The following is an 18,213-nucleotide window of genomic DNA, read 5'->3' on the forward strand; positions in this document are numbered from 1 at the left end:
TTTAATTGTGATAATTTTTTATAGTAGTATCTAAATATTTTTTTAATTGGGTTTGATGTCATTTGTTGTCTGCTTCTAACTAAACCTCATTTATGAGCAAACAATCGACACAAATATAATACTATATCATAATGACTTTCTCGTCCACATTTTCTTATTAGCGTTTATGAATTTGTATAAAAGATTCAAATGAAGTTGAAATGATTAAATATATAAATAATTCTCGATTTTTGCCCCGATTTTGGGGGCAATGTACAGTTTGCTCGATTTTTTTTTTTTTTTGACAATTTATCGCTGGAACTTACAGAAAAAATATAAAATGCTCAGTTTTTATATATAAAATAAATTATAAATCAAAATCTAATTAAAAAATAATTAAATATTTAATCTAAATCAAATATAATTAAAATAAATAAATAAATAGTAAATATTAAATATTTTTCTAATCAAATATCTCAGGATAATCAAATATTTTTCTAACTCTATAATTTTTTAAAATTAAATAAATTATTTTGAAATCAAATACCATAAATTTTTATAATAATAATATTTTTTATTTTCTTTTTAAGTATTTTTTAATTCAAACTATAAAAATTAAAAAAAAAACTAAGCATTTTTTTCTTTTAATGCAAGTTAAAAGGATAAATTATAAAAAAAAAATATTTTAAAACAAATTGTATATTGTTGAACCTTATTCCTTAAATATACGTATCTTACACAGCATAAGGTAAAAGACAATTTTTGTATCTTTTAAACATTTATAATATTAACAAAAGAAAATAATATTATATGAAAGGATTTTAAAAAAATATTCCTCATTTATATATATATAATTCAAACTCATGTAGCAAGTGCTAGATACGTAATTAGATCGTTCAATTTTAATAAAATAGTGGAAAACAAAAAAAAAAAAAAAAAAAAAAAGAAAAAGAAAAAGCAACACGATGGATGTTTGGACATAGAGCAGTGCGTTTGCAATTTTGCACCAATAATTAATGCCTAATCTAGTGATAATATTGGTCCCACAAAAACAAGGGAGTGGCTGCTATTATTCCTACCTAATTATTAAAATAATTTATCTAAGATTTTAAATATTTTTTAGTTTAATGCAACTTGCTGGTTTCATGAGCTGGATTGTTAAGGATTTTGAGTTTTACTATATATTTTTTTAATGTATTGTTTTAAATATTTTCATGGATCATATTTCAATTTTGATTTAATATTTTAATGGAGGAGAGAAAAATTAAATATTGAAAAAGATTCAAATATTATAATGCAAAAAACATTACAATTATAGCAACCATAAAATTAATATTTTTTCTTAAAAAAAATATTTTGATATGAAAACGTAATTGGTTCAACAACAGTTGTACGGTATTTGGTAAGTTTTTCAATAAACAACTAGTAGTAGCAGTTAATGCTCAAAATTTCGATCAACTATTGATCCTATCAATTATGTTTAAAATTTTTTTTTATTAACTTATACTTGATTTATATTTAACCTTTATTAACCTTATAAAAATAATTACTAATAAAATTATTGTTTTTTAATTTTTTTTGTTTAGCATTTTATTTGTAGTTATTTAAGAATAATAAATTTCTACTGAATATTATTTTTAAAAATTTAATTAATATTTTATGTATACAATACATTAAAATAAAAATGAAATATTATTATAAATATTTTTAAATACATATATTATACATCATAATTTATAAAAACAGTTATATTTTTAATGGTCATTTTATATTTTATATTTCAACATAGCTGCTGTCAAAATTTTATCAAATATCAACATTTATTAGCTAACAATGATCTGCATTACTAGCTATCAATTATTAGTATCAATTGATACGAATAGTTAAACTAAACCGACATTTAAAGCACAAAATTTAATTTTTTTAATAATATTATTTATATGATTAATAAGCACAGTTATTTCATTTTTTCCTTTCCTAAATTAAATATTGTGTTGCCACTAGTAAGACTACGACTAATTTTATTTAATATTCCTGCTTACCAAATTATTTTATCATCCATATGCAAGGTCCAAGCACAGCATAGATGTGAAATGAAATAAAATAAATATATTTTTTATAAACATAAAATATGAAATAATTTATTTATAGCAACTTGCTATTTTGCTAATATTTATTTTCCACACATATTTTGTTATATTTTCGAAATATATTTTATATTATGCTATGAGGGATTTAAATAAAATATTCTCCACAGTTATGAGTTCAAATTTTATAATTTTGATCTGAAAAAAAAAAATGCTTGAAAATCATAATTCATTTATACTGGTTCAATTGTTTAACAGTAGAGATTATAGCTATTGACAACATACTCGTAATTATTGTACTTTCTTTTAATTTTATTGAGAGATATTTGGTAGTAGCTATATAATAAATACGCGTGTAGATCACTCAAGTGATAAACCAGCGTAACTGTTTTAATAAACCAGTTGAGTTATCAATTTTTATTTTTTTAATATTTTTTTCTGTTCATTATAATTATAATAATTAAAATAATAAAAAAAAGTGTATGAAATGAGACCGTACAGCAGCATGTCATTGATAAGTCAATTGCGTCTTACCTGGCACCTCATCACCTGCCATTTCCACACATAATTGGCTGTTTCTATTATCACATGGGAATTCCTTAAATACTGGACCGCATAAAATATTTATTTCTCTGTCTACTGTCCTAATATAAATGGGTCAGCATTCCATTCAACTATTTTGATTCTATTCGATTTTTTTTTTATTTAAATTTTCTATTTTTTCTGAAAACATTTTATGAAATTTGGTTCGATTTAAATTAAATATTCACTCTTAATATATTAAAAATAGTTGTAATTTTGCACTTCACGCCTGTGATGTCTATATAAGTTAAATTAGAGGAGATTCGTGTTGCATTCAAATTAATATTTTTATGGTAATTGTTTATTTAAATGAAAATTTAATTTTAAAAATTTAAAAATATTAATTATTTATTTGTCAATTTAAAATTTTGAAAATTAACTTTTAAAAAAGATGTATCAAATTAACTGTAGAAAAATAAAACAATCTACAAATTTCTAAAAAAAATAAGTGAACCTAATATTCTCTTGTTTCAATTTTCATATATAGAAATTTTTATTAATAATTTTGAATTAATGCAAATAATAAAAGAGAAAAGGAAATAAAAGAAGAAAAAAAAAAGGAAGAACAGAATCAGACGTAGAACGCACCTGCCATAATTGAAATAATACAAAAAAAAGTTATTTAGTTATGATTATTATTTTATTATTATATCATCATTGTTATTGTATTTATTTAGTTGTTGTCAGTTTGTTTAGTTATTTTAACTGTTTTTGTGTTGTCTTATCGTGAATAATTACATACAGCTAATATTAGAAACCCATTGCACCGACTCTCTATTTGGATTTATGTGGAAAAAGAATAATCCCGCTGTTCTTGTTCACATCTTTTTTTTTTTTTTTTTAATGAAAATTTTCAGAATCTATTTATATTTAGAAATTCAGATACCCGAAAAATCAAAATAACTAGATTATGACACCATATAGTATATACTCCCACATATTGTCAAGGATATAAAAGGAAATGTTGGTATAATTAGGTACACAGTTCATTTGAGAGGATAAGATCCAGACGTCACTTCTTTCTAGGGTTGATAATCCTCACCTCGATGGCCTTCATTTTCTCGTTTGTCCCTGTCTGAATTTCACAATTGCAACACGCACCATCCAATTCACTCTGATCGACAAGATGGTTTGGTACTGTTTAGTTATTTGATTTCAAAATATTAATTTAATTAATTATTATGTTCCACGTCATCACATATATTCTAATATATAAAGTTTGAGATAATATTTCGTATAATTTTTATGATACTTGTATCTATCGTCTGTCTTTTATTTTGTTTTTTATGACCATAATTTCACCCGTTTTAATCTTTTCATATTAAACAAGTAATCAAACAACAACAGTTAATATCTAATTATTAACAGCTAGTATCTAACTATTAACAACTAATAAAACAATTAACAACTGTTAAAATAACTAATTTTTATTGAAACCGCTAAAATTACTGAATAAGCCTTTAATTTGATGTTTTGCTACAATCCCCAAAGTTTAGGGCAAGATTCATCTGAATAATATAGATAAGAAAGTGGAGAAGTGGCGTACGTTCATGAATATAATCGACCAATAATATAATAATATAAGACAAATGATAATATAATAATTAAGAATAAAATATTCTATCGATTGGGATAGGTACTCTCATCCAATTAATGTTAATTGTGAGTTTAACCTTGAAATAAATGATTCATAAAATTTTATACAATTTATTTATAAATTCAAAATTTTATATTCAGTACAAAAAAATTATTCTTTAAATTTAAATATATTTAAACCAAATTTTATATAGAAAAACAAAATTTCCGAGTGAATTGTACAAATTTGAATAACCCATAATTTTATTCCCTCTATTCCAAAATTAAAATTATTTTTGGGTGATTGTTTTGTTTCAAAATATAAATTATTTTGAATATTTTTAAAAAATAATAAATTATAATTTTTCAATGTTTAAATATAATAACTGTTTTTACAACTTATCATTGACTTTGAAAAAAAATATAATTTAATCAAATTACTTTCAATTATATTATTTTTTAATAAATTACTTTTTTAATTTTTATGCAAATATTTTCAACCCAGGAAGTATAACAAAACTCTCCATCCTCTCGTCTTATAAAATTATCATATTAATAATTTTATAGAAATAAAAAAATAAATTTTTACAGTAAAATTTTTATAAAGTGAAAATTTTTCTACCTATGAAAAGATCAAGTATTCGACGTGAAAAAAATTTATCGAGATAAATGTAAAATGTAAAATGAGATTAACCTCGCGTGAAAGAAAAAAAAAATGATTACTTATAAAAAAAGAAAAAAGAAAAAAAAGGCATATGCACGTGAAGTGAAGGGTTCAAAACAAATACAACAACTTGAGGACTTTTGCGTATTTTAGTCTTTAACTAGTATCAAATTGTCTTATTATTCATAATTCAAGCATGTGGTTGAATTGAAGTGGTCTAACTACACGTCACTTCTTTCTTATCTTTATCTACCTAGTCAATTTTAAAATGAGGACTATTAGATCACTAATTGATATTAATCTTATTATTATTATTATTATTTTAAGGTTGGTAATTATTATTATTTATAAATATTTTTTCTCATCTTTAATTTTTAATTCATTAAAAATTATTCAATAAACTAAAATTTATTTATTTATACTATTAAAATATGTTCTAACGATTGAACAAAAGATTTAATCTTTTTCGAAATGAAAATATTACGTTTAAAATTATTCACAAAATTATATCCAAATCCAAATCTATATAAGTAAGAAACAAAATCACTTCCCAATTTACACAATCTTGAAATTAATATTTAATATTTTTTTAATTGTCATAGAATGGAATAAAAATATCATTGTCATCATATAATTACCTACCCCCTAGTAAAAACATGGTTCAAGTAAAATTCTATAATTAAATATTGCTGAAGTGTCCCTTTAAATAAAAACTCCTGCATGTATTATATAAAATTATATGATAAGGGTACCTTTCAAATTTTCAATAATTGACACGGTTGCTCATAAATAAAATGATAAAGATATATAAGAATTGTAAGAAATGACCTTAAACAATGTTTAAATTAAGCAACAGAACAGAAGTTTTGGGACAAATACAATTTACGACATGACAATCTTGGAAAACAAAACATAAACATGAATTAAGTAATCATAAATGTTATTTATTTATTTGACAAGAGTTTGATTATTGAAATAAAGTGATTTTTTTCTTTATTTTTTAAAAGTTATAATATTGGAAAAAAAAGTGTTATTTAGACATATTGTTAAAATGAATAAATATGAATTATTTTTTCAAATCTGAAATTATTAATAGTTTGTTTATGAATTAAACTTAATAAAAGTATTATTTTTCTACAGTAATTTTAGAAGTACAATTTTTTTTAATACTTTCTCTAAACATTGTAAAAGGAACCGCTGTTTTGCTATATAGAAAGTCCAATTTATATGGGAAATATCTAAAAATTTGCAACAAATTGTCGGTGCACGTGCTGCTAATTTCCTAGGATACCCAGAAGTTCATACAGAATAAACTAAAACAAGAAACCCTAAAAAGTTAGTAAATTGGTAATCCCCAATGGGGGACATACTTGCAAGAAGAATTAATTTTTGATTTTTTCAGAAAATGAGAGGAAATATCCGAATTTGAAAAATATAACTTATCATCGTATGAAACAGATAATGGGAAATCACGTGTGCTTAAGCAACTTTGGCTGCATAGAAGATGAATTAGGCATAGGGATGATTAGTTACACGTGATTCTTAAGGAACATAATTATGAATGTGTGGACCGGATTTTGCACATGTTCCATGATTCAATGGTCATGATTAATAGGGCAATGGGAAAGTATATCGTTGGAGTTGAGTTGAATCCGGGACTTGATTTAACCGTTATCCTTTCTTTGGACGAGACTGTACATAGAAACTGTCTAGAATAATTTGTTTTTTATTTGGAAAAGATAATGAAAATATTAAAAGAATTAATATTTTATTTATTTTTTATCTGAATTTATATGCTTTGAATTTTTTCAATTTTGAGAGAAAAAAATAGAAGAAAGTAAGAATTTCACCTGTATTTATTAAACTACCAAAATACTCAAAATTAATTATCAAAATTTTTTAAATACTCATTATTTAAGTTAGGACATAATTGATAATTTTCAATAAAAAGATAAGTAGGAAGGAAAAAAAATGTTTTCCTTTTTTATTTTATTTCTTCTTTTAAATTGTGTTGTATTATCCTAAAATGATGCATTTCTCAAGTCAAAATATGACTAAATTGGCTATAAGATAAAATATCAGTCCTTGATTGATCTTACAAGTAATTTTAGATCGAATTTGATATTAAATACAAGTTGAGGGGGTAAATTAAGATTTTCCCTTAACATTATTATAGTTGCCGTCTAAAGGTTACTCATTAGATGTGAACTCAAAAAATTAAAGTAAGAGAGTCCACGTGGACTAGTAGTGGAGACTTATCATCTCCACATGAGCAGCCATAAACGACCAAAACGAATTGATTATCCACGGCACGGTCGTACGCCTACGAGTGAACAAGTGGAGATACCACACTGGATTATCCCCTTGATAAACCTCTTCTGACTTCTCTTCGTGAGAAATTGTTGAGTGCGACAGGACTCATGTAGGAGTGGGATCCATTTGATTATTGATGAGACTAGAAGATACAATCACGTATCATGGCGTTCCGTGGGCCAGCTAGGTTTCGTCTAAGGTAAACAAATGAAACCTTAAATAGTCAAAACTGAAAAATCAACATAAAAAAGTGATTAATCTGATTCGATTGGATTAGTGATGCCAAATTTTCTTTTATGTCCCAATTTGTATAAATTAATGATTTGAAAGATTAAATTAATAAAAATTTATAAAAACAGTTGTTAATGTCAATGGTTTATTTGATTAAAATTGTTAATGGTTTATAGAGAATTGGATTTGCATAAGATATTTTTAGATGGGATTTTATTTAAATCGAATATAAATAAAAAAATAGAAATTTTTTTATTTTTATTGTATATATAATTTGTTTTCTAGATCGCATCAAATGATTCCTCTCTGTCCAACATTATTTTATAATGTGCAGTGTGTCAAAGCCAAACCTTAAACTTTGTTTACTAAATAAAAATAAAATTTAATACTTTCTCTATTTGGTGATCTGATTTGAATCTGGATTCTCCAAGTCAAATATTTTAAGCTTTAAAATATATATTTAGGTATTCATTTTAAAGACAGATTCAGCAAATATAAAATTTTATAAGAGTTTGCCTCAACAAATGCCCAATTTTCTAATAAATATATATATTTTTTATCTTTCATGTGCATGTCCTAAATTATATAAATTGTTAATTGCATGACCAGAATTTTTTAATAAGACTAGAAAATAAAATAAATGAATTTGCATATAAACTACTTTTATTAATAGTAATTAATTCTCATTAACTGAGGTTGATTCTCAACTGCCATATTGACAATTGAAGTTTCAAAACAACCCACCAAAATCATCTCTGCCTCTCAAATTAATTTTTCATGTGATAACTTTTTTTATATAATTTTTTAATATCAATAAATAATTATAAAAAAATACTGTTATATGAAATAACATACTATTTGATAAAATAATTTAAAAATACGATAAGTTGTAGGATTATTAAATAATAAGAAAGACAGGTCGTTAATATTAAAGTAGCTTTATGGTTTTACCTCAAATAATTAAAGTGTGAGTTGTTTATAAATAAAGGAGGAGCCCTTTGTTAGGCAAAAAGCTGTCACATGCACGTTCAATACCGGTAAAGTTAGAACACAGATTGTGATTGTGATTATTTATTTATTTGACCTTTTTGCTTTTTATTTAATTTTTTTTTACCATTTAAAAAAAAAAAAAAAAAACAGGACTATCAACTGATAATCGTTATCCATCTACCGATTTAGATATTGATGTCCCGATTTAAAATTTCTCCATGAGTGCACATTGATGGGTGACGCTGCCCCTCCCGTAGGATCTTTTTACAATTTGATTGTCATATTCATTTGATTGTTTACATAGAAAGTTTTACTTATATAGTATTAATAATGCAAACCTCACGGGCTTCGCAGGAGCCAAAATAAAATTTAATAAATGTTATACGAGCTAAAAGGAAAAAAGAAATAAAAATTATAAATAAATGGTTGGTATATTTATTTTTAAGAATATACATAAAATTTAAAAAATAAAAAATTAACTTTTAAAACCATCTAACATTACTTGTCTCTAAACTTAAGATAATTTTATTTATAATGATAAGTATTAGGGTGTAAATGTGACAAGTTGCACTAAACTCAGCTAGATAAGAGCTTGTTCGAGCTCATTTAATAAATGAGTCGAGTTCAAATTTAGTTTTTGCGAGCTAACTTATCGAGTCGAGTTGAGCTCACGACCTAGCTCAATAAGTTAAAAAATCAATTAAACTTACATTAAAATTATATCGTTTTGGTTTTATAAATTTCGAGATTGAATTGAACTCGAACTTAATTATTTTTAAACGAGTAGAAATTGAGTATATTCTTATCGAGCTTATTTAATAAATAAGTTGAGTGCAAGTTCATAACCAGCTTTATTGAGCTAACTAAATAAATTAAAATTAATTAAAACCACGTTATTTTGATTTAATAGATTTTTAACTTAAGCTTAAACTCACTCGTATTATTTACGGTTATCGGGCAAATTCAAACTTAATTTTCTCTAAACAAGCTAAACTCCAACATTTTTGTAGGAAGGGCGCACGGTTTGATTCACATATAGTCCCAACGCGTACTTCCAACATGCATTCATATCATATTTGTTTTGCTTAAGTTATTGAAATTATTATATTATATATTAGTTTATTTTATTTTATTTGGAATTAATATTAACCATGAAATATAGCATAAAAAAATAGATGTTGTTTGTGAGTGACTGAATAATAAATTAGAATTAATAGAGTACACATCTCTTATTGTGCATTCATCATCAAACTTAATATCATGATGATATCATCATGATAATCATGTTTTTGTTTTTTCAATAATTAATATTTTTGGATACATTATTCAATCTAAAGTCGTCAAAAAATAAAGGAAAAAAAAAAAGAAGTTAATTGGTGGTATTTTCTGTGGCCATCTTTTAATGGTATTGCTCACCAAAATCTAAATGGATACCCCAATGAGTAATCCAAAAGACAAAAACCCTTTGAAATGTTAGAAGAGAGAATTCAATACTTTTGCCATAAAATAGTATGAAATATATTAATTTAGCATGAAAATTTAGGAATTAAAATTAAAACTAATATGTGGATAGTTTAATATTTAGTCATAATAAAATAAATCATATTCAAATTAAATATCTCCTGTAGTAAAAGGGTTCAAATTCAAATTTCAAAGGATTTTTTTATATTTTTAATATATATAATAATATTATCCGTTCTGTTAAATTTAACCGTTTTTGACTTTTTATAAAAATTAAAAAAATATTAAATCACTAAAAAAAATGAGAGTAGTTGATTAGATTATTTTTTAATTAGCTTATTTTATTAAGATAAGATTTAATATAAATATGTAAATAAGAGTGAAATTAAAATAAAATAATTACTGTTACTTTAATTTTTTTTTAAATATCATTGAAATTGAATTATATATATATATATATATAGTTTAGCCACAAAAGGATTCACGTGGCTTTGCCTGTCCGGCAAAAGCTACAACCCTTTCAATTTCTTGAGATGCTGGATGAGTGGTTATTTTTTATTTTTATTTTCTTTTTGTTAATTATTTATGATTCTTGGAAAAGACAGATTCCATTTAAGATTTCAAAATTCACTGGCCTCCTGAATTTTTTTAATATGGTTAGGTGATTTGTCTCCTTCTCTTTATAATTGGTGTTTCAATTACTTTAAATTGAAAATTACTTATTTGTTTCCTTTTTGTTACATGAATTTTATTGTTCCTTCTATGTTGCTACGACTGCGTAGTAGACACCGGAGACCTTTTGACCTATGCGTGTTATATACTAATTTTTATGCATTATATATTAATATATTTTTTATTTTTTACAAAAGAATGAAAGAATTATGAAATTAACTCAATTCTAATAATAATAAAAAGAAATTATACCCGAAATCTTTCATCGCATCAACTCTCGATATTCTCGTTTGGTATTTATTTAGTTCACCTACCTAGAATAGCCGGTAATACTATAAATATTTATATTCAGTTTCAATAGAGAAATATTATGGATTATCAAATTCTCTCAATTCGCCTCTAGTAAGATGTTGGTGGACAAAACAAAAGTATGGTTAGGTTATCATTTAAATTGTCACGCTTTTATGGGCCGAGGAGTATTAATTTGTTTACACGAGTTCTGAACCAATATTTATACGATCACAGGCCTTTATGTCCATCACCAATACTCACTAAAAAGCCCAAAAATCTATACTTCTTCATATTTCATTCATTCATAGCGCAAGAGCCAAACAAAAAGGGAGGAAATCTTTTTCCCTCCAAAAACGGACCGATGAGGCAGCTTCAGTTACATCAACTTTCAACGGTGATGAAACCTTATTATTCACCATGCACATGCATGCCCATGGCTTCTTATATCCCGTTTTCAAAGTCTCTTCCGTTGTCTTCTTCTCGTTTCTCCACTTATCCAAACCTTATCGCCCCTGTTAATTCTCCTTGTTTTATTCCTCCTCTCCCTGCCTTCCGATCTCGCTTTGTTTGCAAGATGAATGATTCAGGTGGCTATTGCTTAAAACAGTTATCTGCGTTGCTTTCTTTATTTGTATTAAGTAGAATCCTTTTAGTCTCTCGAGAAAGATTTTTTTTTTTCTCTTGGGAATTTTTACAAACACTTGGTGTGATGTGATTGTGTAAGTGGCGTTAAATAAGTTAAGCACACATATGAATATAATTTTTTTTCTTTGTACTAAAATTTTGGATAACTTGAGTTTGGTGTTCTTATGCAATGTGTGTTTAATTTTGAAAATGAAGCAAATGTTTATTGTTGAAACTCGAGTTTCTTTGAACATGTGTGTTGTTTCTACACTAGATATGATACGGCAACTTGAACTTGATAAGCCGGAAGAGAGAAGGAAACCGGAGAAACGTGCAAATGGAGTCTTTTGGATTATACTTCTCAATCTTGGAATTTATGTTGCAGATCACTTTTTTCAGGTACTTAACTATATTGCTTTGTCTTCTCAACCTGTTGAATTCATTAAAACTACATAGGTCATATAGTTCCATGTCATGTATTGCGTATCATGTGTGTGCTTCATATTTTGCTACCAGAAATACATAAAGAGCCTGTTTGACATTAATGTTGAAACTACCTTTCAATTCATTTTAGTTGCGGTTGGAAAAAGCAATTTGGAGCTCCCTCTAGCTGATTGAAGTTTTGTAACTACAATATTCAGAATTCACCTTTAATCTTCAATAATTTTTAACCTAGTACTGTTCTCCACTAGGTTCTTTTTATTCAGCCACGTGGGAAATAATTGTTCTTAGGGTTTTTGTGAAGATAGATTTTGCTTATGGTCAACTTATCAAGTTATGTAGTTGAGGTTGTCAAGCTGATAGTAAATTTTCTATTTCCATTTTGTGAAGGTTCGCAGCATCAAATCTCTTTATTTGTATCACAATTGGCCAGCTTGGTACCAGTTCATAACAGCAACTTTCTGCCATGCTAGCTGGTGAGGTCCTTAGGTTGAATAGACTTTCAAATAATTCTGATATCGTAAGTTCAAGACATAAAGTCACATGGAAAAGCTTACTTGTGTCGTTGCTTGTATTTCCTCAGGGGACATCTTTCAAGTAACCTCTTTTTCCTGTACATTTTTGGTGAGGGTCATTATTATTTTGGGTTATTAGAGTATGTTCATTGACGAGGATGCTGTCTAAATCACATAAATGAGGATTAATTTCACCATTATTTGCTAACAGGAAAACTTGTTGAAGAAGAAGAAGGAAACTTTGGTTTGTGGCTTTCCTATATTCTTACTGGTGTCGGAGCAAACCTTGTTTCATGGTTAGTTTTACCGAGAAATGCAGTTTCTGTGGGAGCTTCTGGTGCTGTTTTTGGGTTATTTGCTATTAGTGTCCTTGTAAAGGTATCTAAAAAGATTTAAAATCTGCAGATCTTTCTATGAACCGAATATGCATAGACTACTCAATCTGCTTTTTTCTTTATTGCAGATAACATGGGACTGGAGAAAGATCCTTGAAGTGCTTATATTGGGCCAATTTGTTATAGAGAGGGTGAGCACATTCTATCCTCTTATATATTATAATTTCCATTAGAACGACAAAGACTGAGAATTTCCATAGAGATGGGAACGTATATGCTGAGAATTGTTCTTCCACACAAAAGACTGAAGTGAGGGGAAGTATTTCTTTACAAGCATTACTGGCAATCATTCAAGAACATTTGAAGTTGAACCTCTGAACTCAGGTTTAGATTCCTGAAATGACCATTTAGATGAAAGTGCTATATCATCATCTTGACTTAAGATGTATGCATTCCTATGTTTGAGTTGGTGAATAGTTTAATTAAACATTTTATTTAAGGGGATTTTAATCAACCTGCGGAAATCTTCTCTGTGTGCTCATTTCGGATTGCCACAGGTGATGGAAGCAGCACAAGCTTCAGCAGCATTGTCAGGCACTTTTCGTGGGGGCTATCCTATGCAGAGTGTCAATCATATTGCACATCTATCTGGTGCCCTTATTGGTGTGGTTCTGGTTTGGCTTGTGAGCAGAATTCCTTCTCCTCCAGACCACGAAGCTTCTTTGCGTGCAAAATCAGGCAAAACCCGATAAGCAACAGTTCACAAGTGTGCATAAATAGAAGGACTTCATTGCATAAACCTTTCTTTACGATGATTTTTACTTATTGGAGATTGATCAATTATATGGACTTGCTGTGAGTCCATCAGTCTGATATATTTATGGGTCATGATGATATATGAACATGTAAATATATTGTGAGAAGTTATAAAACATGTAGTTGTTGCGCCTCATATGGTTTTCTTTTTGTATTTGTAATGCTTTTGTAGTTAATTTTCTTCTTGTTTCAGGAAAATGTCAGCAGCAAGTTTTAAACTTTTCTTTTCCTCAAAATAACTACAAACTACAAAGTCTACTATCAGATATATATAATGCTATTCACTTGCATTATCAGTAAGCCTGAAATGGAATACAGTTCACATAAATCAATAACACCCTTTACTATCTAGCATCTACATCAAATTTGGTGGCAAATTTCTTTCGGGACGGAAATGTGAATAAAAATACACATTAAAAAGAAAAAAGAAAAAGGAAAAATAAGAAAGAAAGACAATTTTTTTTTCCCTTTCAATTCAAGAACACCGCTGTACATGACTGTGCAAACTGACCATACATACCATGTTGCCCTTGAGACTGCTTATGGCAAATAATTGGCAGCCTGGATCCAAATTTACAAGTTTGAGAGAAACACATGGATTTTGCAGCAAGCCAAGAGTATTCCATTGAAAACTCTGCCTCTCTCAGCACCATCCTACCCTTTCTAAGGGCAGCACTAGACCCTTTTTGATCATTCGTAACTGTACTTGGTACATGCAAGAGATTGGAATATGAAACATTTGTGCTTTGCTTTTGATAGAGTTTCTCCAGGCTTTCAACTGGCATATCTTCTTCAGCTCTGTCTTTTCTATGAGTCATTTCCTTTCTTTTTATGGTACCTAGAATTCTGTTTGCCTCTTTTGTCAATCCAATGGCACGCCAAGCTTCTGCAACTAACAGCACAGTGGATCTCTCAGGCTCAACCTTAAACTCTCTCATAATCTGGAGAATTTCTTCGGCTTTCCATGGCTGCTTGGCTTCACTAAATCCCCACATTAATGTTTCAAAAGTTTTCAGATTAGGAGAAATTCCATATTCACACATCATATCAAAAACTCTAATTGCATACTCCATTTTGCCTGAACTGCACCATCCACTTATTACAGTTGTAAAAATCACAACATTTGGGTGAAACCCTGATCTGATCATGGTTGTCAGGAGTTCTTCGGCTTTCTCAGGTTCTTGCGCACGCACATAACCTTTTGCAAGGATGCTGTATGCATGTGCATCAGGTTCTATACCAGCCTTCACCATGTCATCGAAGATTTCCCTGCACTTGTCCATAAATCCTGCTGTGCTCCATGCATTCATGATAGTACTAAATGTTATTACATCTGGTTTGACATTGAATTCTTCCATCAACTTGAGAACCTGAAATGATGTATCGGTATACGTTACTCTATTACTAGATTTAAAATCTATGCAAAGATTAATTTTGGCTAACAGCCAAAATTCTTAGACAAATAGCCACTCCAATCAAATGTGCCAACCTTGACGCTGGTAAAAACTTGAGTCCTCTAATTTTTTAAAAGTTTCATTGCCAATTACCTTTGCATGTAATCAGAAAATATCATTGCACAAAGAAAAATATATAAGCAGAACATTAAACTAGGTTCAGAACTCACCTCATCAACCCCATCTCTATCCATAGTCTCTATGAAGCCTTTGATTAGCGAGTTAAGAACGACAAGATTAGGATACACACCAAATTCCTTCATTCTGTACACGAATCTCAATGCCTCCTTTATCCTTCCCTCTTTACAATATCCACTTATAATGATGCCACAAGTTCGCTCATTGGGCTGCATGCCCTTGTTCTGCATTTCTGAGATTATCCCTTCAGCCAGATTTGTTTCTCCTTTCTGAGTGTAAGCTGTTGCTATAGTGTTGTAAGTAACTACATCTGGTTGCATTCTGGAAGCCACCATCTTGTGCACAACATTCCATGCCTCTGAAATGTTCTTCTTGTTACACCAAGCTCTTACAAGAACATTATAAGTCCTGAGATTGGGTTTCACATCCCCCTCTCGAGACATAAGGTCTAGCAATTTCGCAGATTCTTCAGGTTTACCAGAAATACCATACCCTTTGATTAAAGTGTTATAAGTGCTAGTGGTAGGTTTCATTCCGTTCTCCTTCATCTTCCAAAATGTATCCATAGCTTCCTCCATATTCCCAGATTCAGAGAAAGCGTTTATAACAGCATTGAAAAATATAGAATCAGGCTTCATTCCATTTTCTTCCACCTGTGAGATGATTGAATGTATGGAGTTGAAACGCTTTTGCATGGTCAAGGCAGCCAAGAGGGTTGTATATGTTATTAGAGAGGGTTTGTGCCCTCCCTCAATTAAACTATCAAAAATTGATTCTGCCTCCTGGGGTTTTCCTTTTTCTATTAGAATGTTCATCAGTTTCGTCCTTGATCGCACAGTTCTGCAACCTTCTTTGGTCATGCAGAACATGCAACTGCCTGCTTTTTGAAACTCCATAGACTTCAAAGTTGGAGGAAATTGATTTTTATAATCTGGACTATTCTCCTGATAAAGCAAGAATCTAAAATATTAATTTTGAAAAACAAAAGAACCAGACCATGTGAAAAATTTCTCATTAACGGCTTATAGAAAACCTATTGATCAGTAAGATAATTAGCACAAAGTAACTGTTTTCAATAATGTATCACATGCAGCAACCTAATAATGTAATCTAATTTTTATCTTCTATTATAGAAAACCAAAAGACATTCTTCCTTCTAAAGCATACTTAAAGGGCAAATCTACACTATTTGACACAAGTACATCTATAAAGTGGTTTCAACAAGTGATGCCAATTTGTGTTTTTTAATATTTCAGAACGGCATGATTAATTAACATATAAATAAAAGTTTGATATAAAAGCAAAACTTTCACAAACCTCTTCCATGAATAAGATGTGATAATCACATAAAACCAAGAGTATGTCTTTACAAGACAAATCAACCAAAAATGTTAATTTTTGCAAACAAAGTGGGTTCTGAATGCGAAAAGGACAAGAGAAGAAAAGGCTCAATCCTAAAATGAAACAAAACCTGGCAGATTGTGAAGTCATTAATTTTAGAGTATTACCTTTAGAAAAGGACATCAAATTCATAAAATGCAGCACATAAACCAAATGTCAATTGATCAAGTATTTGACACCACTAAACCTAAACTGCTGCCAAACAATGGCTTCCTACATCAGTTTTGTCCATGCTTGAGATTTTAAGTAGAAGCTCCATTTTGTACGAGAGATTCCTAGTTCTAAGAATTAGAGCATGAAAGAAGATTAATCTTTGGCACTGGAACTCAAGATCAAGCAAAAGAACTCAATGCTTAATGCCATTCACATAAATCGTCTTTAACATTTGCAAAATTCATCGAATTCTTTGCTTATTTTGTGTGTCTTGGAAAAGAGATGGGGACGAAAACGAATGTCTAGATCCCAATAATCCTTTCCCCATAATTAAACATGATTAACCATTTCAAATTAAAAATTAAATTTTTATTCCAATATGACGACGTCGCCCAGAATATTGATTCTTTGTATACCAAAAAATGGAATTAGATCCTGTTCCAAGAATTGAATTTCATTCCATTTCAAGAATGTCCTGTAAAAGCATGATTTCTCCTGATCAAAATTCAAAACTTCGAAATGAAGGTCAAGCTGAAAAGGGAAAACACATTCTTCAAGGGCCAGAAATTTGAAATCAGTCATACAGAAACCATCAGTGTGGTAAAAAACCTAATCCAACAAACCGTAATAATCTTAATGCATGACTTCATCAATCTGAAACAGTAAAATTGATACCAATCAACATCAAATATCAATCAAGGTCCCAAACAAGAACTCGCAGTTCTCCAAACCATCAGCAAGTCCATAAAGTTTAATTTCCTCAACTTAAGCCTAAGTTGAAAAATTAGTGGAAGTAAACAAATGAAAAGCAAGAAACCAAGGCTGTTGCAATACCACTTCAAGAAAATAAACAAAATGTTTAAATTCAAGAACAAGACTAAATCTAGCCATTTCCAAGAATTAACCTTTTTCACTCAATAAAAGAAATATATCCAAGAGGATTCGAAACAGAAATGAACTCTAGCCAGCCATTAGAGAACCAAAGAATTGCTTGTGAGCTAGTAAGAAAATACGAAGAAAACAAACTATAAGGTGGTCATGTTGTACCTATCGGGCTCAGCACTTGCAGGCAGTATAATGAGAGAGAGAGAGCGAGAGAGAGATGGGACTTTGAATTTGAGCACTGAGCAGAGAGACTAATAGAAGATTAGAAGTGCAGTGCATGCAGTCCAAATAAAATATATTATCTACAAAAGTGTCAGCATTTGGTAGAAAGACAGACAAAGAACAGGCGATAAGAGAGCCCAAGAAATGAGGTGCTCAAATTTTTGAGAAGTATTTCCTTTTTCCTATTTAGTATTTTCCAATTTTATGATTATTTATATTTTTCATGTGGATTTAACAAATATATAATATTAGACAATAAAAGGATTTATTTGGCTAATAGAATTTGGCCTTTTTCAGCTCAATTAAATTGCCGGTTGAACTGGTCAGCAATCTCACTTCAGTAAAAATAAAAATATAATTTCAATATCAAAAAATGCACTCTAG

At 28.6% G+C, this 18,213-nt stretch overlaps 2 protein-coding genes across 2 annotated transcripts; one reads left to right on the forward strand and one right to left on the reverse strand.

The window, feature by feature from the left end:
• The first annotated feature begins 11,138 nt into the window (after positions 1–11,138).
• On the forward strand, positions 11,139–13,712 carry LOC105638271 (Rhomboid-related intramembrane serine protease family protein). Its single transcript, XM_012222060.4, has 7 exons — positions 11,139–11,432; positions 11,744–11,868; positions 12,301–12,386; positions 12,494–12,534; positions 12,637–12,803; positions 12,889–12,951; positions 13,318–13,712. The coding sequence occupies exons 1-7, from the start codon at positions 11,207–11,209 to the stop codon at positions 13,510–13,512; spliced, it is 903 nt and encodes a 300-aa protein (XP_012077450.1). The 5' UTR covers positions 11,139–11,206; the 3' UTR covers positions 13,513–13,712.
• A 132-nt stretch (positions 13,713–13,844) lies between these two features.
• Positions 13,845–17,975, reverse strand: LOC105638272 (Tetratricopeptide repeat (TPR)-like superfamily protein). Its single transcript, XM_012222061.3, has 3 exons — positions 17,770–17,975; positions 15,201–16,112; positions 13,845–14,946 (listed from the first exon to the last, which is right to left on the reverse strand). Exons 2-3 carry the CDS (start codon positions 16,062–16,064, stop codon positions 14,047–14,049), a joined length of 1,764 nt encoding a protein of 587 aa, XP_012077451.1. The 5' UTR covers positions 16,065–16,112; positions 17,770–17,975; the 3' UTR covers positions 13,845–14,046.
• Positions 17,976–18,213: the final 238 nt, after the last annotated feature.

This window comes from Jatropha curcas, chromosome 8 (assembly GCF_041381405.1).
Source record: "Jatropha curcas cultivar XTBG-Jc1 chromosome 8, XTBG_Jcur_1.0, whole genome shotgun sequence".
NCBI lineage: Eukaryota > Viridiplantae > Streptophyta > Magnoliopsida > Malpighiales > Euphorbiaceae > Jatropha > Jatropha curcas.

Excerpts from the sequence above, each read along its gene's own strand:
- LOC105638272 (XM_012222061.3), bottom strand. The coding sequence starts at position 16,064 with ATGGAGTTTCAAAAAGCAGGCAGTTGCATGTTCTGCATGACCAAAGAA. Across the intron at positions 14,947-15,200 it reads ATAGAGATGGGGTTGATGAG|GTTCTCAAGTTGATGGAAGA; the intron begins GTGAGTTCTGAA and ends ACATCATTTCAG.
- LOC105638271 (XM_012222060.4), top strand. The coding sequence starts at position 11,207 with ATGAGGCAGCTTCAGTTACATCAACTTTCAACGGTGATGAAACCTTAT. Across the intron at positions 11,433-11,743 it reads TTGCAAGATGAATGATTCAG|ATATGATACGGCAACTTGAA; the intron begins GTGGCTATTGCT and ends TTTCTACACTAG. Across the intron at positions 12,952-13,317 it reads GCCAATTTGTTATAGAGAGG|GTGATGGAAGCAGCACAAGC; the intron begins GTGAGCACATTC and ends GGATTGCCACAG.